Here is a 20,859-nt window from a genome sequence, read left to right on the forward strand (position 1 = left end):
GGAGCAATAATCTCACCCACAACAGCAAATGGAAAAAGAGCAGCAACGCTCACGTCATTGGGGGAAAAGGCTGCCTTTTATTTTAACTAAAGGCCTGAAACACTGGGAATCTTTAATGAGATCAAAGCACAAAGTTCTGTTTGCTGAGAGAATAAATTAGATTGGTAGCTTTTGTTATTAGACACCTCAATATATTTGAAAAAGTCCTAAAAGCGTAGCCTTTGTTGAAAAAGAAGATATGGGTAAAATGGATATTTTATTAAGTAGACTTATTTGCTGCTATTGCCAAGTGAATACACAATTGAAATTAAATTGTGAAAAATGTCCTGAGATAAAACGTTTAATACAGACTGATCAGTCACTATGGACACAGGCTTTCCTCACAATATACTGGCACAAGTAACTGAATTCTTCTTCTTTGTTTTCCAGTGTTTGTTGACACCTTGAGACCCAGAAGAGGTCAAGGCTTAAGAGGATTCAATCTTAGCCCACTTCATTGGCCTTCATTGTTCACCGCCCCCCTTTCACAATCCATCCCTTTGCACTGTAAGCACCCATGGGTTCACGTGCACACGACATGAATAATCTGGATGTTTTGCTTTCTTCAACACTGCAAGCCTGTTGAATGAGATCAGGAAAATAACTGTAAAAGGGCTCAGAGGACTCAGCTGAAGCAGAGTGGAGACGAAGGAGCGCTAAAGCCTCAAGTCTTAGTCACCTACTACTTTACAAACGTGACAGGTAAGACATATTTTTCGGCTAAAGAAAATAACTGTATAATGAGATAGTCTGCCTTTATACTTTTAGCTCCACACAACTGTAGGGCAGTGATACACATGGCTGATGCGCATGATGTTTCTCTCAGGTGGTCTCTGGCCTGTGTCACTCGTGACACGGACACAAGCTTTACACAACCGAGGAGGCGGTGAAGGGCACTTCCTCTTCTCAGGGACTGAGGCGAGTGAAGGGAAACAGGGGCTGGTCTGCTCTCTGATGTTACAGCAGTGTTGCAGCAGGACCAGCTTTTATCATCCAGCCATGATACAGAATGGCCAGCCCCCTGTAAAAAGACTGCGAGTATCTTTACATGTTTTCTTATGTAAGGGTGAGAAAAAGGGGTGGGGTATGGGATAAAGACTAGAAGCGCATGAGGGAATTTTATTGCCATGGTATTTCATTGCAATACCATCATAAAGTTGAAGTTTATGATTCTGCCCATTGATGATCGAAGCCCAAACTCTGAAGTGGCCCTCTGCGATCCAGGAATCAAGCACCACAACCAAGTCTGCTTATAATTAAATAGCCACAGACATCACTTTTATGCTGCAGATGCTGTGGCCAAGTCTTTGATCTTCTCATGCCTGGACCACATCTCCTTCATTTTATGTCTTATATAAGAGGCAGGTGCTAACTGGATTTCTTGCTGCATCCAGTTTACAAATCTATGGAATATTTCTTTTAAAAATGCACTTTCAATTCTACTGGCTGACTGACATTTTCTGCAGTAAATATGACTCCAGTGACTATAATGTTACCTAATCCTTTTATTCCCCTAGGCTGTATTCAAGTATGAAAAAAAAAAACAGTTAGTCCTGACTCATGTATAAATGAATGTGATGTGGCGCATGCCGTCCAGCACATCTCTGGTCTGCCATTCAGAGGGTAATTGACACAGGTGCTACGAGATGCTTCAAGCCTCTGAGCAGTTCGATGAGGTCGGAGAACGCAGCATGAATAAGACGCCTCATTGTCGCCGGCTCTCCTGGTGACACGTCTGTCTTTGTGTATCTGGACAGAGGTCTTTGGATAATTAGTGCACGGTGCTTCAGGGGGAGAAATGTGCTGCAAGAATTCACTCATGAATGAACATTGTCCAGGCAGAAGATTTAGGTCGTTCTCACCACCGCTAGTCCATCTATGCTATGAATTGAAAAGTTCTACCTCCTCATATTTTACAATTTGTGCACAAAATCCTTTCCTATCACACACTCATTGCATTCAAAATGTGCAGTGTAATTTTGTGCTTCATTAATTAATTCATTTACTCTGTTTTCATTAAAAATATATGTAAACTGTACTGTAAACTGTACTGTAGAGGCTAGTTATAGCTGAGTCTGCATATGCACACATTTAAACACAATTGGACTTGATGTTGATTAGCGGTCTACAGAAGTGGGCAGCAGGCTTTTACTTTGCCTTTGTTGTGGCTCCTGATGAGGCTCTTCTGCTTCACTGGAGTGAGACGGGGTGAGAGTGCTCATTACAGTCACCCATCTCATTACCAAACCGCAAACTCCTGCTAAGGAAACCGGGCCACGGAAGAGTCACACATCTATCGCCTTTAATACCCAAATGTCATTTCTCACCTAAAAAACATTGCCTGTTTATTATTCTGACAAGCTCTCATCTCTGATCTCTGACAGTGGCAGAGATCTTCTCCAGTAGTGAAGGGGAGATACTGCCCAAAGTAGCACAAATGTATAGATGTTATGGATGAGTCTGGGTGTGAGAGCTGCACTGTGGGGAGTCTGTCCCAATTCTGTTCACTTCAATCAGACGGATTTACTGTTCAGACACTGAGTGTCTGAACATGGAGCTGCGAGAGCTCCTTCTGGCTAATCTCACTTATGGTACTGTCTGAGAAACTGCCCAACATGCATCACGCATCAGAACGTGTAACTGCACTAACCTCACCAAGCATCTATCATATTGTTATTATTATTAGTAGAAGTAGTAGCAATAGTATCATCGACGTAATGTGATACTCTATTGATACCCATAGGCAAATTCTGACCAGAGGGGGGTCAGAGGTCACAGCACTTGCCGACACAGGGGTTTGAACTCATTCACCCATTCCCAGTCTTCACCACCACAACTCACAGTATAGCAACAGTGTAACACTACTGCTGCACTTATTCTAACAGTCTGTAGGCCTATCACTCCCTCTGCTGTTCTAACATTTTTGGTTTGTGTTTGACTGCTTTTTTATGTAGCAGTTACCCATTAAAGTTTAGAATCACCTCATGTTTGTTTATAATCAAGTGCTGAAGTAATTCATTACATTTACACTTGTTACTGTAATTGAGTATCTTTTTTGTGGACTTGTACTTTTGTTTTTAATGTTAGTCAGTAAATTTACTTTTACCTAAGTATATTTTGACTGAAGTATTTTACTTGACTACATTATAAATCCCATCCATTGCAGAGTACACATTTTGTAGACTCTCGCTAAGCAAAAATTGTAATTGTAAAATTGTAAATTCTGTCTGCATAAAACCTGCCAAGCCCATGGAGGAAAAGTTAACTAACTGTAACATTAAAAAATCTATCTAAATTTATCCATGACAGCAGCTTAGTTCACATCCATCCAGCTGCAGTTTTATTGGTTTGTGTTTTCCTGGTTGTTGTATAACTAGTTTGCTAGGCTTGCTAGCTAGGTTGGAGAGCTAATAGCAAATGAAACATCAGTGTCATAACGTTACTGAATAATAGGGAAAAGCATTTTCATTTTTTAAAATCACAAATCTAATAATGACATGAATTTCATAATCTTATTTTATAATGGTCAACAGTCTGTAACATGTGCAATATAACATATTGAACTGTCCTCTCATCCTTTGTAAATTACATGGGAAAGATCATATGGAACCTTGTGTATTTTTAAGTATTTCTGAGTACATTTTATTTCCTCTTCAGTCAAATTTCAGCAAACAGTTCTTCTGCTTGAGTAGGATGTTTGGGCACTCTTTCCACCCCTGATTGTAATGCCTGTGTTATTTGAATTTCCATAAAGAATCCAAGGTCTTACAATAGCACTTCATCAATAGAATTCCAGTCTTTCACCTGATACTGAACGTTGTTTGAACAACTAACCCATCGGAGCGGCGAATGGTTTCCTGCTTGCGTCTACTTCCTGAAGGAGGCCTCGGTCTCTTTAATTAGCTCCAATTCTTTCATTGCAGAACAAACAGCAGCATATGCCACTTGGTGACAGGCGTCAGTGTACACAAGGACAGAGCAGGATGGAGCTGCACCCATAAACACCTGCCACATTCAAAACAGAGAGGGGCAATACATTAAAAAAAAATGCAAAGGTGACACAGAAGTGATACAGTTGTGCATCACTTTTTAGGGGGAAAAGGTTATTAAAAGTATAGTGTAGTTAAACTCCGCATTTAATCCACACGTCTTTTTTTTATGGGTTTTAATTATTCATTCAGGTAGTTTACCAGATCAATTAAGGGAACATTTGCATCTTCTGTTCCAGCGGTAGCATTCCAGTACATGTTTTATCCCCAAATAACACATTAATTATTCAATACAATAAATGAAAAACACAACCCAAAAATAAAGGCAAGGATGTTTGAATGCTTACTTTGCACAGCACCTCACTTTGAGAAATAAATTGAAATGAAACTTGTGTCACACTGCTTAGACACTGTAGCAGTTCTCCATTTGTGCAGGTCAAAATGAACTGCATCACCCTTGCCTTTATCTTGGGATGTGTAACCTATCATATGGAATTACCATTTTTTTTCTCACCAAGCACTCCTCATGGAAGACGACCCTTGATGACGCACACTCTTTCTATTTGTTGTTAGTGACGGACAACAGCTGATGGAAATAAACCTGCACAGTCATTAACAAAGGTTGTGCACTGTTTAGCATCCTTGCTGTCTAGTTTGTTATCATTACAATGATGTAACAAAAAGGCTAGTTAGAGAAACAGAACTACATGTAAACGGCTGCGGGGGAGAAACGGGCAAATGAAAGCATCAACGTCACCGGTACAGGAAACGTCAGTGTCTTTGATATTTAGGCAACACGGAGGGGAAAGTTTCATTGTGATTCTGTTGACATGAGATAGAAAGCCAGGGAACTCAGGAAATGAGCTGAAGGGGCTTTGATTGCACCCAGTAGCATCATGTTTCTTTATTAACACGGCCTGCCCAGGTGGTTGTGAATAGGCTGGGCCTTGGAATCAAAGGAGAGGGAACGTGACACACTGCACATGCATTCTTTATCCCTTCATTATCCTTCGTGCTCTCCCAGCAACAGGTACTCTACCAGTACGTGACAACGCCATTTTCCACATATAGGTCTGCTCAATTCAAGAGAAAATCCAGCCTTCACAAAATTATAAAGTTTACATCATTTCGTCATCGTTTTAATTTCATCATCTTGGACAGCTCAGGGGCAAATGGGCAAATCTCAATCCTATGACTTTAAATGAAAAAGAAAATTGTTATAGACATTTGGGAGCTGTCTTCGATCATGAATGGGCAGTTCAAGTCAGTCTCCTAGAAAATGCCACTTGATCCCAGATTTGAACCTTCATTTTCTGATTTCTAATTTTAGAGGATCCGTTAATTTCTCCAAGAATCACTCAGTGAACATTATTAAAATGTTCAACAGTGAAATAACGCTCAGCTTCACTGGTATGTCGTGTGAATTCTCTTTGATGGTAGTTTTATATCTTTAAAATTCATGGCCGGTGATTTAAGGACTTCGATCAAATATGATATGAATGTTCATACATGTGTGTGAGACAAAAATAGAGCAGATTTCACTGTCAGGCAAAATGTCAGGTCACTTAAAAGAACAGCAGGCTGTGTGGGCGGAGGTAAACAGAAAAAGAAATAACTGACATGCAGCATCAACATCACACAACCCTGACATCTCTCTCTGCCATTAGTCTCTGGCAAGCACCAGGCTCTACATAAGGCGAGGCCCACTATACCGTGAGCATGGAGTCAGATCATATCTGCCTCTGTGAAGACTGGCAGGTTGACAATGGAGTTTGGCAGGGCAGCAGGAAACATCTGGGCTTCAGCCTGATCTCTGTGACATGACACGACTGGGAGCGAGTCCTGAAGACAGAGCACCGTGCAAAGTGCAAGTCACTGGCCACAGGCAATCTGGAAAGGCCAAGCATGATTACATCTACATCAGTACAGCGCTTTACAGCACAAACAGGGACTCAACTCTGCAGATCAAGGCAATATTTCTGCACATTGGCCATCTATGTGCATCACGCACCTAGTCATCGCTCAGATCCTGCTCAGAGCGGGATTAAAAGACAATTTTTTTGCCATAGGGTGATCTCCGTCCCGAATACACTCTAACCAACTCTGGATTTCCATTAGAAAGAGTGTTCTACATATCAATCCAGCCTTTAATTAAAAAGCTGCTATATTCACAGAGCCTTCGTAAGCTTGCTGGAAATGCGCAGGTTGTCCTGCTCTCCTCCCATGAGTGGGCGAAATGCTGCATTTGGAAACCAAATGAGTTCATTGTTAACAGGCTCAGGCCTTTCATCTAATTTTATTGTCCTTACCGAGTGACTGTCACCCTCTGGTAAACACTTGATGTTGTCATCAGCATGTCCATTACTCATATGCTTGGAAAGGATGACTCAATACTCACTGAATGCGGTTTCCTCTTATAGATAAATTTACATTTTCAAAAACATTTATTGTGAAATGAGAGGGAATTCATAAAAATATACAGTGGTGGAGGTATTTAACATATAAAAAAAATGGAAAGAATTTTGTTCATTTTTGGAAAACCTTTGGCCATGTTGTGTGAAGCTACAGAGAAGTTGCATTAGGTGCAGTACATCCCTCTGGAGAGGAGAGCCGCAAACTGAAACTGCATTTTCAGGAGACACACTCGCCTCCACAGGGCAAAGCCGCATTCTGTGAGGAGACTTTTCATGAACAAACTTCATTACTGATCTCTCTCAATTCATGTTGACATTTTAGAGAAGAAACTACAGCTTTAAAAACAGTATAATTATCAACAGGTTTGCATTTAAACAAAAATAGCCAATGAGAGATATGTTCACAATTATAAAAAAAAAGGTGCACTCCATTGATCAAAATCATCACCTCAAATCTTCATTGCACTAATTTTTTATTCACTGATCAATAGAGTGGCGCTTTTTCCTTCTTTCAAGGGACTGTTATCTTGTTCCTCCATTTGCTTGAGGCAGAGCAGCCAGCAAAGAACTCTGGGATGCCTACTTGTCTTTCCTCTTGATTTAAAAGAAAAAAATGTATTGGTATAGCAGGGATGTGACGGTTATGATTGGTCAGTAAAAGGCTCTAAACACATACAAGTCCAACTAATTTCTACACAGAAAATCCATCCTCCATTTTTGGAGGGAAAAAATGTTTTTAATAAAAAGGCAAAGGCAATACAAAAATAGCATTCTCAAAACAACAAACGCAACTGTAATTCAGAGAATTAAGTAAAGCTTAGCTCATGATATGAATAACAACTTTTCTAACACCATCCATTGTCTCTGTCACACTGTCAGGCAGTTGTGACGATGAGACAACCTCATGTCTCGAGTCTTTACAGTGGAAATCCCAACAGTCCGACTGAAGTGAGGTCTTTGGAGGGGAAAAAAGACGACACTATAAAGGGCAGTTGCCGCAGTCTGGAGAGCTGAGCGCAGATCTGCTGGGCGCCTCAGACAGGAAACCGTTTCCTCACCATGTCTGCCAACTGGGGATCAGCCTCTGACAGCACGGACTCCAGGTGCTGAAACTACACAAGAGGAGGAAGGGTGGAGTGGAAAACACAATGTTTATTTTCCACAGGAGCCGGGGGCATAAAGCAGCAGTCCATCACAGGTCTAAACTTGACACAAGCCTAGAATAAATCCCGACCGACAATGGCCTCATGCACGTAAACATGCCGCGGGTGAACTATACATCCAGTACACATAACAATTACATAACTCATGATGAATGTCATGTGAACAAGGTGAAAGTCTATAAAGAAGGCACATATGGAGGCTGTGAGAATACAAATAAAGTATGCTCTGTTTTGAGATGAAGAGTGTAAGAGAGTAGGCGTGGGAATTGGCAAGGATCTCACAATTAAATTTCAATTCTTGTGGACTGATTCCATTAATTCCACTAATCTGAGCATTGGGAAATTGTGATTCAAGTCAATTAAATTTTTTCCCACCTGTCCGCAGTAAACAACTGAATACCTCAAACAACAGTTTCCCCACCTCTTTGTGATAGTTACTGCTATTGCTTCTTGAAAAGGGAATTAAATCATCTTCAAGGAGTTCAAGGCTCCAACATACTATCTAACACATTGGAACCTGGTTTTATTACACCTCATTTGACACCTTGGGGTCTGAAAATCATTCCTAGAGGTCACAGTAAGCTGAGAAAGACAATGTGGCTTCGGCAAGAATAGGTGAATATGTAAAAATAAAATGGATGAAGGATCAATTTCATGAGCTCCACTGACAGCTCTGATCACCTGACAAGTATTAAGTATTCTCAAATTTAAGATGGGAAATCTATCTTTCCAATGACTCCATGATTGAGTGAAATGCATGTTTTTGTATCATATTTATTTAAGCAATTTTTACATCCACCAAGCCTCTCCCACCCTACAGAGAGAGAGCACTTACTGCAGACTTGAACCGGGGAAGTAAACTGCCCACTGCTGAGAGACACGTCTTCTCTGTCAGGTAGCCTTTCTTCACCAACTCTGCCACTGCATCCTACACACAACAAATAAGACACAGATTAATAGCCTTTATCAGAGAAAAGAAAATTCTGGTGCATCTTTTCCTTAACCCTTGCATACCTGCTCAGGGAGGGAAAGCTCTACATTTGAGCATCTTATGCAACAATCTGATCCAATAGGATGTGAGCAAAGCATTCCTTTGGCATTACCTTGGGGATCTGAAAGCAGATGTCGGCTAGGAACTCAGATGTGGTCTCTACCAGGGCCTGGAGCTGCTCGTCTTTACTCTCTTCTTTCTGGCTGTCTCCTTTGCTGGAACAGTCCTCCGCCTTATTCTCCTGGTACTCACTGTGGTACTGCAGCACCCGCAAAACAGATCCAATAAGGGGCAGACCTAGAGACAAAAGACAAAGATATTTGGACAAAACACATCTAATTATTACCAAGAACTAGGCGCGTTAAAAATTAAAATGCCGTCTATTATGAAAAACAGCAAACATACACTTAATATTGCACCATAATCAATGAACCCAATGTTTCTGATTGTTTCCAAACACTAGAATGTTTTCTGTACTATGGGACAGTACGTCAAACCAGGAAACAACCATCTTTATACACCTGGTTCATTTAGAAGGAGCTGTTAGAAGTCTTACATGTGTCAGTTGTGCTATGCCACTGATCCCGGCATCTATAAAGAGCCGACAGCACAGCGAAAGCCTGGACCAAAAGGACCTTCTGCTCCTGTAAGACAAGCGGGGGATCGTCTGGCTGGCAGAGGTCCTCACACACAACATCGCACAGAAAGTCCCACACTGCTTTGCCTGGCCCATCGGGGGCAGCTGGAAGAAACAAGTGGAATGATGCCCTTTCTGTTAAGAGTGTATTTTGTTATAGTGTTATATTTTATTTAGATATGTAAACAACTTTGGTAAACACCTTTAAGTACAGAAACCATTCAACAACCGCTGAACATAATTGTGTTAAGTTCATGTGTCTCACCTAAAGTCTGAATCCCCTCGTCTATGGTAGTGAGGAGTTGGAGCGCATGCAGGTACACCTCTAAACCATCTGGACTCTCTGATCTGCAAAAAACAATATAATGTTCTTAAATGTTCATGGTCATCTGCAACATCAGATTCACAAATAGCATATATTTAGTTTGAATCGTGCTGCATCAGCACTAAAGGCAAAATATTTCCAAAATAATACTGATTAGCTGGCTCAATAGCTAGAATAAATGTCACGTCACCAAAACAAACACACAGAATGAAGAATTCAGTCAGTGCATGGTTGCTGCCTTGACTTTTAAAACTTCTTCGCCGAGCTGAAAGTGCAAAACTACTCCAAATATTGAGAAAGTTCCTGCAAACTGCACATTGTTTGTTTTCAACACCTTAGAGCACAACTGGCATTCAAATTCACAAATTCCTAATTGTTTATAAAATCTCTAATCTGTGTTAATTGACTAAACTGATTAATTGGCTGACCTCTAATTTGAAGCAATTTCTTCATAAAACACTTTTCCATTGTTGAGAAAAAAAAACATCAAAATTTAAGCATTTAACCCTCCCAATTCTAAAGCATTTGAAAGAATGTAAATGGCTCTTGCAAACAGATTCTCACCTAAGCTGCTTGGCAGCTTCAAGAAGGGATGAGGCCACATCTGGACGGCTCTCACCATCATCCTCCTCACTCGGCTGAGCTGTGATCCAATTCTTCATCAGCTCCTCATCCAGGTCAAACAACTTGTCAATCAGTTCTCCAACCTTCACAAGCAGGTCCACTGGAGAAAACATACACAAAAACTATTTATATCAACCAGTTTAAAAAGCATACAAAAAGGTTACAAATAGTGAAGATGCAGAAGATTAAGCAGCTTGCAGGGACTACATATTATTGTACACCATCATGATACCGTATACATAAATGACACTTTGGCAGCTAATTATATAGAAGGTGAGGAGTGAAAGCAGAGTACTGTTGGTAGAACTGCACATGATGAAACAGAGGTTGGAGCACACAGAGGGCTGCTGTCGTATTCGTTGAAGCCACAGGGAGCAGACATCTTTCTGAGAGACACAGGTAAGCAGCAATCTGCAAACATCATAAAGAAAACATAAATATCTGTCTCTCTCAGTCTCGCTCTCTCTCTCAAACACACGCATTCACTGAAAACGCAGATGTCACCTGCTCGTCTCCAAAATAGTAGGAGGATCAGTGTCTCCAAGGAGAAGCAACAGCACAGCACTGTGGACACAAAAGGAGTTGCATTAAAGAGATGTGAATCAATATATTTTACTACAAGGTCTGTTTCAGGAAAATTATAAATTGGTGCCTCTTACCCACCCTAGGTCTTCATTTTGGCTGAGAGTCAGACAGGTATCAGGGAAACAAGCGATGTTCCCGAGGATTCCTACACAAATCTCCTGGAGAAGGGGGAAAGCAAAAGAGAAATCTATGAACTGCCATGGGAATTCTCAAAGCCCAGAAATACAGCATAGCATAAAAGGTAACAAGTAAATTTGCAAGGAGTACATTTTGACGCAGAATGCATAAACTGAAAACAGTTCACTCACTGTGAGACGTGGACAGCGAGATTTGGCTATCACTCCAAGAAGGATATCTGCAGCTTTGAATTCCTGTAGGAAACCAGCCACATCCTGCACACAGTTGGTAAATAAAAATCCATCCATGCACCACAGAAACCTATTCATCCAGAAAAAGCTGCTTAAACTGATACATGGTTCACTGGTAACTGCCACACATGGTTTGGTTCTCTGGTAATGCTATATGAATGGCAGACACAAAGGCAACCAGCAACTTGTTTCATAATTCTCAGTTACATCTCCTTGGTTATGTCCAAAAACTGCACTCACACAATTTACATGCTGCACTCAGCAGTTATCTACTGAGCACTAAGCATGCTGCATTAACTCAGTGCACTGCTTATATACCCAGAACATTAACATTAATTAACTTTAACAGTGAATTCAAAAGCTGAAGCCCAAACGCCAATCCATGTCAGCCATCAAACTATTGTTTTGACTGGTTGACTGGTTAGTTTTACCATGATGCAAGTCACACAGCAGTTTTGCCTGCCTTACTATAGTACTCCCTGGATAGTGCTAAAAGTATAGCATTTTAATATACTGAGGTTGAAGAACATTCTGCCAACTAAATCATTGAAATTTTTTTAATTCTGGAAAAAAAAAAAGCCTCAACAACAACAATTTGATTTATGCTGAACATCCTGGTGAGTTTTCCCAGGTAGATATCTTCTACTTTCCTGAAGAAAATCAATTTTGGGCTCCCTTCTTGTTGTGGTTTTTGTTTATATTATTTGGCTGTAAATATTTCTCATATATACAATTTTGTACATGCTAGTTTACAAAAATGGGAATAATTATTCACCAAATGTACAGTTTCTGTTTATATTTCAAAAGCTCTCTTGTACATCACTGGATGTACTTGGTTGCAGTCCAATGCAATTGACAACCAAGTGCCTCCCACACAACCTCTGCTGTGTGGATTCTCTTTTTTTTACTTTTTTTTTTTTTTGAAGACCAAGGCCAGAACATGAAGTACTATTCAGGCCCTCTTACTTTTTGTATACTAATGAAAAGAGGTTATGTGCTAAATAAGGATTTTGACCAAACTTTGAAATGGGTTGTAGCTACCTTTATGAATACCATTTAGTGGGAACTACATTTTGCATGACAATTACCAGAAACGCAATAATACATTCTAATCTCACTTGTTTGTTAAGACTACTCTAACACCAAAAGGATCCATCTGAACCTCACATGAAATAATGAAATAACGAGGATAGAAAAGCAGAAAGGTATGGCAAACCAAAGATAGCCTAATCTTAAAAAGGTATGAGACGGAGAGAAAATACTCCACCTTATCCATTGCCATATCCCAAACTCTACACAGATCTTCCTCCTCGTCTTCAGGGAGCTGCATCTGACCATCAGAGTCCTCTTCTGCATGCTCTGTCACCATCTGGAAGACATGCCAATTTTTTTAAAAGATTATGACATTCCAGCTGTATTGGACAGTTGGACAGTGGAGAGCGACAGGTCAAATAGCTGGTAGGGCTGGTAGGGGATAACTTGTGACACAGGTCATGGGTCAAACTCATGACATTGTAGATGTATGGTATGCAACTTGCCCAGATCACCCCCATTATGATCATAATTATGTATTATCATATATTTCAAGACTCAGCCTAGTAATCTCAAGCTGTAACATCATTCAGACTCAAACTCATAGTTGTTAAGTATACAGGGAAGAGCCACAGATAGTGTTGGTTATTGATGGACATTGGTTTCTGAAATAAAATGACATTGTTTGTCATCATTTGTACATACCATTAGCTTTTCTAAATAGGTTCACAATATGTTAGGCTGATGTTTTCCAATGAAATACAACTATTCCACACGAGATCCCAATGTCATTTTGTTTGTATTCACCCTCTGAAAAAGCCCCCGAGTGCATTGTATCCTTAGATGCGGAGAAAGCGTTTGACCGAGTCGAATGGAAGAACTTATTTACAGTTTTGGAAAAATTTGGATTAGGGTCGTCGTTTATAGCTTGGACTAAATTATTATATGCATCTCCCACCGCAACAGTTCAAACTAACAGTACATTTTCTCAGCCTTTGTTCACTTTTTATGGCTCAATATTGACATCAGCAACGAAAATCAGTGCAACACCCTCCCGACGCCACAGTACCTGGATGAGTCGGGTCAGAGTGCTGAAAAGCCAGTGTTTGCTGTAAACAGTTTCTCCAATGGCGTCCAGATCCTCGTCCTCCTGTCCATCGGCTGTGTCTGGAGGTGGTGAGGGGTTACGATCCATCACAGGAGAGTGTTTCCCTGCAGACAAGGAGCTATCATCCTCCACTTCCTCAGCACCATCAACACTGTGGTCTGGCAAACAAAACAGATGGATGAAGTGGCTTGGCAAGTCGTTTTGGGGGATAGTTAGCATTCATTGCTGTTGCTGATATTAATAATGGACAAATTACATAAATTCAACTGGCAACCGCTTTCTTTTGCTTTGGTGAAATATGGTAGTTTAGCAAGTTGACCAGTAGTTAGGGTATTTAGGTTATTTGCTATACAGAAGAGTCAAACAATACGTCTGACAGCCCCCATTAGCATCATCCGTTATGCATGGGCATCAGTAATAATCAACAAGTGAAGGCAGAATAAAACAGTGGACTATCCAGCCGATACCACCACTGCTAAAGAAAATGTAAAGTTTAAAATAATTCGTTACGTTACATTTCCTCCAAACCTATGTTACATGTTTTATCTCATGCGATGCTCCTAAGTTAGCCCGTCCGATGTAGCCAACAAATTTAGCTAGCCGCCGAGCGTTTGGCTAACGTTAGCTTGTTTATTGTGAAACTGACACAAAGATTACGTTTGCTAATAACGCGTAATGATCAAACTCTTGCAGATCAACTCACCCATGGTGATCGCCCTGGATAAATGTAATTAGCTAGTAGGAAACGATAACGGCAGTGTCATGGCATGAACTTGTCTCAATGAAGTTCCCAGACAAGATTTCAAACGACCTCCTGAATGCAGAACTGTAAGCAGTCTTCTTCTTCGTGAGGTTTAAAGGCGGTTGGTATCCGACTCTGTGGTGCATTACCGCCATCTTCTGAATCATGGTGCGACCAGAGATTCTAGCCTGGCTACAACCTATGCACTGCACCAGTTTCACTTAAAAAAAAAAAAAAAAAAAAAAAAATTTGCATCAGTAAAATAGAATATTCCTTTTAATCCATGCCAACCTGTCTCTCAATCTGTAACCATCAATTCCCTTTCTCTGAAATCTAGTAGGCCTATGTTCTACGGACTCCTTGACAATATTCGCATTAGCCTGTTGGATGTTTCGAGATGATGTACAAAGTTTTATTTAATCTATTATGTCCTATCCTTAACCTTGATATGATAATCTCTTCATTTGTGTTTCTGTTCCCTACTCCTCCTTTTACCAACTATTAATGTAGTATCAGATTTAAGTGCAAAGTAGTTCAAAATAACATATAAAAAATCATTTAGAAGAAAGCTAAAAAAAAAAAAAAAAGTGCAAGCAGTCTCAGAGTTAAAGTACATATAGTTTGTAGAACTGGAGTGCATTAAATGGCTACTTTTATGGCTCCAGCTTATAATCATTGTCTATTTAACTGAGTGATGGCTGAAAGGATGAATGAGTTTCTAGTTCTATTTCTTTTAGTCTGTGGACATCTGAACCTGCGCCCAGGTGGGAGAACCTCAAACTCTTGGTTATTGAGTGGGAAATGTCTGTAGCTGTCTTGTCTGCCATTTCGTTCAGTCTGGTGGAGTATAGGTGAGCTAGATTTCTCTGCTGCTCTATGGTATGGTGCCTTTTGTCATCAATCTATACTGTATATAAATTTCAGCTTTGGGGGCACTACAGCAGCTGAATGAGTATATAGGAAATCAGTCACATATTTTCACATATTTCCTGTCCACTTACAGGCATATGTGCTGCTGTGTGAAAGTATGTGTATTCAGACACACTCCTGTCTTGAAGCCACCGAGTGACAGTCATTTTAATCTAGTTTAATTGGACTTGATAACAAGTGTTTGATGGTAAATAGGCTAATGTCAATTTAGATTAATAGTCCTGTCCCTAATCAAAACTACATACGCCTATCTCACAGTAATTTGGCTTGGCTGTCATCCTCCCTGAACAGTGTGTGCTGTCAGATAAGAATAGGTAGGCTATACGGACACTTCTCGAAAATGCAGCCATCTAACTATGGAAGGGGTCCAAGAATCTGTTTGCCCTTGGAGGGGCTCCCACTCTGCGTAGCTATTTGATAACATGCAAAATGACTGTATTACGCTTTGGTTTCCAAGGCAGAACCACAGTTCCGACTTATGACAAGTTTTTCCTGAAAGGCTAAACATGCATGATGTCAGATCTGATTTCCCCTACCAGTTGGAGAGATTAATAACCTCCTGTGTTGTATAACTGTGACTATTTGCAGAAGTGAGTTCACTATTCAAGCACCTGTTGACCAACAGTCAGAGGCATGTAAATAACCACTGAGTGATGTTGGAGTAAAACTGTGACTTGAAATTTCCTGGGTCTTCAAAGGATACCACTTTTTTTTTTTTTTTTGCACAATACTGTTGTCAAAGATCTGTTATTATTTGTGTTTATCTAATTAAAATACACATTGCAGCAGTATTATAAAGAATTTGTGATGGAAATTTGTTGTTGCAAATCAACAATGAATATTATCATGGTGCAACAATCTTCACCCACCCTCCCCATCTATTTATATTATAATTACTTATAATACTTATTTTGAGTTACCATACGCATAATACTTATTTTGAGTTACGCAGTTAACGTAGTTTAAAAGCACAGAAATGTCACTTGATATGTACCAATACCGAATTAAGTTGATATAATCAAGCAAGTATCCACTTTTATAGGTTTTAGAGAAGGTGGTTTCAACTCAACGTATATGTTATATGAATCAGAACAAGATCTTTGAACAATTCCAGTCTGGTTTTAGAGCGTTACATAGTAGGGATGGGACGATATGCTTATCTCATGACACGATTCAATACACAATATGGGGTTCACGATATAACCACGATACGATGTAATAAATAAAAGTTCATGTTCAAAAGTTTGACTGCAGAATTATGTTTATTTATGAGCCACAGATCTTTCTAGCAATGGCATTGGCTTGCCAGAATGTAAACAATCAAAAATGTCATTACAAAGTGCAAATAATATAATTTCAACGGAGAGCTTGTGAAATTGTGATGGGCAAAATGTAGCTAATGTCGCGATTCATTTTTTCTGCCCCACGATATGTATTGTCACATTTTTGTATTGCGATATATTGAATTTTGATATATTGTCCTATCCCTACTACATAGAGGCTGCCATTTTCTTTTCTTTTCAAAATCTTTTTATTGAGATTTTCAACAAAAGTTTCCAGGGTTGGGCAGGCATATTCCACATTGTTATAAAATATACACCAATGTAGTATCATATAAAAATAAAAACAGTGACAATAGTGACAGTAATAAAGTAAGACGTCCCTACCCTCCCACCCCCTTGATTACCTAGAATAGGTACGAGGCACAGAATCTAGAAATAAAGAAATAAAACTAAAGATGTAGCTATTTTCATGAAGTCAGATGTTATTTTCGTGTCAAGGGCAGGGCTAGAATGCATGTCACACTATGTCGTTTGGGTATTATGAAAGTATGTCAAAAAGGGTCCCCAGATCTTATAGAATTTCTCCCCAGAGCCACTGATTGAGAAGCGTATCATCTCCAATTTAAGGCAGGACATTATGTCTCGAAGCCACTGACTAAGTGTGGGCGGGGAAGCATCTTTCCATTTGAGCAAGACTGCGCGTCTAGCCAAGAGTGAGGCAAAGGCAACCATGCGGCGCTCTGCAAATGTCAGATGAGGATCGTTTTCATCAGTAATGCCAAACAGAGCTACCAGAGGGTCCGGGTCTAGATTCCACTTTAAGATGTTGGATAGGGTGTGAAAGACGTCTTTCCAGAAGTTTTGTAATTGAGGGCACAGCCAGTACATGTGGATAAGGGTAGCATCATTGTTTTTGCATTTGTCGCAAGTGGGGGTGATATCAGGGTAGATGCTAGACAATTTAACCTTGGGCATGTGGTGCCCTATGAACTACCTTAAATTGCACTAGGCAGTGTCTTGCACAGAGTGAGGATTTGTGTATTGATGTGAAGATGGAATCCCATTGGTCAGCAGATAGTGTATGCCCCAAATCATGTTCCCAAGCTGTTTTAATCCTGTCCAGAGGTGGACATGTCAGCATGGAAATTTTTCTGTACAACGTTGACAATGCACCTTTAGATAGTGGGTCGAATGAAAGAAATGTGTCAACAGGGTTAGTATCAGGTTCTTCAGGAAAGCACGGTAGGACAGAGCGCACATAGTGTCTGACCTGTAAATATCGAAAGAAATGTGTTTTGGGTAAGTCGTATTTCTCTGACAGTTGGTTGAAAGAGATAAAACAGTTATCTTTGAACATGTCTTTAAACCATCTGATGCCTTTCCTGTGCCAGTTTGAGTCGTGTCGAGATGGGGTGAAAAGATGTTTGGAAGCAACAGGGCTCAAAAGAGAGAAGTCTCTGTAGCCAAAGGTCCTCCTGAACAGGGCCCACACTCTCAGGGTATGGCACACAACTGGGTTGTCTATTGATGTAGTCAGAGAGTGGCTAAGCGGTGAACCGAGGAGTGCTGGAAGCGAAATATCCTGGCATGATTTTAGCTCCAGAGATGTCCATTCTGGGCTGTTGGGCTGAAGGTAGAAGTGGTTCCAAAAGGCAAGACAACGAATGTTAGCAGCCCAGTAATAGTGGCAGATATCAGGGAGCCCCATGCCCCCGTCTCGTTTGAGTCTCTGAAGTAGGATCTTGCTTACTCGCGGCTTCTTATTTTGCCATATATAAGAGGAGATAGTCGAATCTAGTGAAACAAGAATGATTTTGGGATAAACACTGGCACACACTGAAATAAATATGTACATTTTGGGAGTATATTCATTTTTATAGAGTTTATTCGACCGGCAAGGGACAATGCAAGAGGGGACCACTGCAGTAGCGATGTTTTAACCTGATTTAGTAGAGTCAAGAAATTTTCTTTAAAAAGATTTTTGAATTTCCGTGTGACTGCTACTCCCAAGTAAGTGAATTGTTTTTCTTCAGTTTGAAATGGTATGTCATTGTAGTCTAGGTCAGATGCTTCCTTATTAATTTATAATAATAATTTATCTTGTATCCCGATAGGGATCCAAACTGGTTAAGCAGAGAGAGTGCTGCTGGTAGAGAGGTTGTTGGGTCTGAGACGTATAACATGCATATAAAGACACTTTGTGCTCCATACCCCCCCTCCAAATGCCGGCAATGTCTACGCTGTTACGAAGAGCAATCGCAAGCGGTTCGATAGCTAGATCAAAGAGGAATGGACTTAGTGGGCACCCTTGGCCGGTTCCACGGCCTAGGGCAAGAGGCTGAGAAAATGTACTGTTAGTTTGAACTGTTGCGGTGGGAGATGCATATAATAATTTAGTCCAAGCTATAAACGACGACCCTAATCCAAATTTTTCCAAAACTGTAAATAAGTTCTTCCATTCGACTCGGTCAAACGCTTTCTCCGCATCTAAGGATACAATGCACTCGGGGGCTTTTTCAGAGGGTGAATACAGTATGTCAAAAAGACGTCGGACATTAAAAAAGGAGTGACAATTTTTAATGAAGCCTGTCTGATCAGTTGCTATTATTTGGGGGAGGACTTCCAGCCTGTGTGCCAAAACCTTCGCTAGAATCTTAGCATCTGTGTTCAGTAGCGAGATTGGCCTGTACGAAGCACACTCTGCAGGGTCCTTCCCCTTCTTGGCTATGAGAATTATACATGCCTCATTTAGAGATGGAGGGAGTGAGCCCAGCCGAAGGGATTCAGACAGAACGGTTGTTAGTTGCCGGGAGAGGAGCGCAGAAAACCTCTTAAAGAATTCGGCTGGAAATCCATCCGGCCCTGGTGATTTTCCAGATTGCATTGATGATACGGCTAGGGCTATTTCTGCTTGCGTTAGAGGCGCTTCTAGTTTCTCCACCAAGTCTGGGGGAATAGTTGGGATGGGCAGAGGATCAAGAAAGGCTTTGATTGTCATCTCATCTCCATCAAATTGGGAGTATAGTTGGGAGGAGTATAGTTGGGAGCAGAAATCTTTAAATGTATTATTGATTTTAATGGGATCTGAAGTGACATCTCCACTTTCTGTATGAATACTTGTTATAAGTTGCTTAGCCCTCCGTCCTTTTAGTTGATTAGCTAACAGTTTCCCTGTCTTTTCACCATGTTCATAAAATGTACTTCTGCTTTTTAATAAAAGATTTTGCGTTTGGTGAGTAGTAAGGAGGTCAAATTTTGTTTTGAGTTCTAGTCTTTAGTTATATAGTTCTGGGGTTTGGGTCAGTGCATATTGCTTATCGATATCTAGGATTTTAGATGACAGATCCAATCGTTCCTTTTGAGAATGTATTTTCTTGTTTGCAGTGAATCATATAATTTGCCCCCTTAGATAGGCTTTGAGTGCATCCCAGACCATAAGACCAGAGACATCTGGAGTATTATTGGTTTCAAGAAAAAAAGGATTTGTTCCTCTATATACTTTACAAACTCATTGTCGGAAAGCAGGGTTGAGTTAAAACGCCAGTGCCTAATGGGCCGTGGAATACCAGGAAGTGACAGTGACATCACAACAGGGGCATGGTCAGATATAACAATACTTTGGTATGTACAGGAACGGACTTGGGGGATTAACCTGTTGTCAATAAAAATATAATCTATTCTGGAGTACGTGTGGTGAACATGGGAGAAAAAAGAATACTGTCTCTCTTTAGGGTGGTGGAACTGCCATATATCTGAAATTCCATACTCAGAGAGAAAAGACTGAATGTGTGAAGCAGATTTACTCACTACACCAGGTTTGGTGGAAGAGCGGTCCAGCACTGGGTCCAACCAACAGTTGAAGTCCCCCCCCGAGTATTAAGTAGTGGGAGCCCAGGTCAGGGAAATGAGAAAACAGGCGATCGAGGAAGCGGACATCATCTATGTTTGGGGCATATACGTTGGCCAAGACAACATTTGTGTTGAATAGTTTCCCTGAGACAATTATAAATCTGCCGTTCCCATCGGCTGTGATTTTGGTTGGTTCGAAGAGTACGTTATTAGCTACAAGGATAGAGACCCCTCTTGCCTTCGCCTGGAAAGTAGAGTGGAAGTGCTGCCCCGCCCAGCCTGCCAGAAATCTGGAGTTGTCTGAGGAACGCAGGTTTGTTTCCTGTAAAAGGGAATATCTGTGTTAAACTGCTTAAGATGGGTGAATACTTTCTTCCTTTTAACTGGGTGATTCAACCCCTTGACATTCCAACTCACAATATTAAGATAGCTACCGATTATATTTTGTAAAGAATGCGTGTTGAAGAGTAACAGTGTGGTGTAGACTCCATGTAGTAGCATTAAAAGGGAAATAGACAATGCATAGCATACATTCCAAACCAGACCCCCTGCAACATTTACAGAAAGAACCTAATTGAGTGCCAATGTTAAAGCAAAACTGTCCCTTCCCTACCCCCCAGCCCCAGAAAGCTTCCAAGGAACATGAAAGCACAATAAAAACTACCCATATAACCATATCCCAGATAGTAACTGTGTTGAACAGTCGCAAGCTCTTAACTCTTACCAATCCGTACATACCCTTCCCGGCAGTTTTAGGCCTCGATCCCGTATTGGTACAAG

At 40.6% G+C, this 20,859-nt stretch overlaps 1 protein-coding gene across 1 annotated transcript; it reads right to left on the reverse strand.

Annotated features, from left to right (window-relative positions):
* Window positions 1-6,496: 6,496 nt before the first annotated feature.
* Window positions 6,497-14,118, reverse strand: saal1 (serum amyloid A-like 1). The gene is made up of 13 exons (XM_071904794.2): window positions 13,979-14,118; window positions 13,237-13,433; window positions 12,403-12,504; window positions 11,076-11,159; window positions 10,846-10,925; window positions 10,687-10,746; window positions 10,478-10,593; window positions 10,123-10,282; window positions 9,499-9,581; window positions 9,153-9,338; window positions 8,709-8,893; window positions 8,441-8,533; window positions 6,497-7,554 (listed from the first exon to the last, which is right to left on the reverse strand). Exons 1-13 carry the CDS (start codon window positions 13,980-13,982, stop codon window positions 7,477-7,479), a joined length of 1,428 nt encoding a protein of 475 aa, XP_071760895.1. The 5' UTR covers window positions 13,983-14,118; the 3' UTR covers window positions 6,497-7,476.
* Window positions 14,119-20,859: the final 6,741 nt, after the last annotated feature.

Source organism: Centroberyx gerrardi, chromosome 4, assembly GCF_048128805.1.
Source record: "Centroberyx gerrardi isolate f3 chromosome 4, fCenGer3.hap1.cur.20231027, whole genome shotgun sequence".
Taxonomy (NCBI): Eukaryota; Metazoa; Chordata; class Actinopteri; order Beryciformes; family Berycidae; genus Centroberyx; species Centroberyx gerrardi.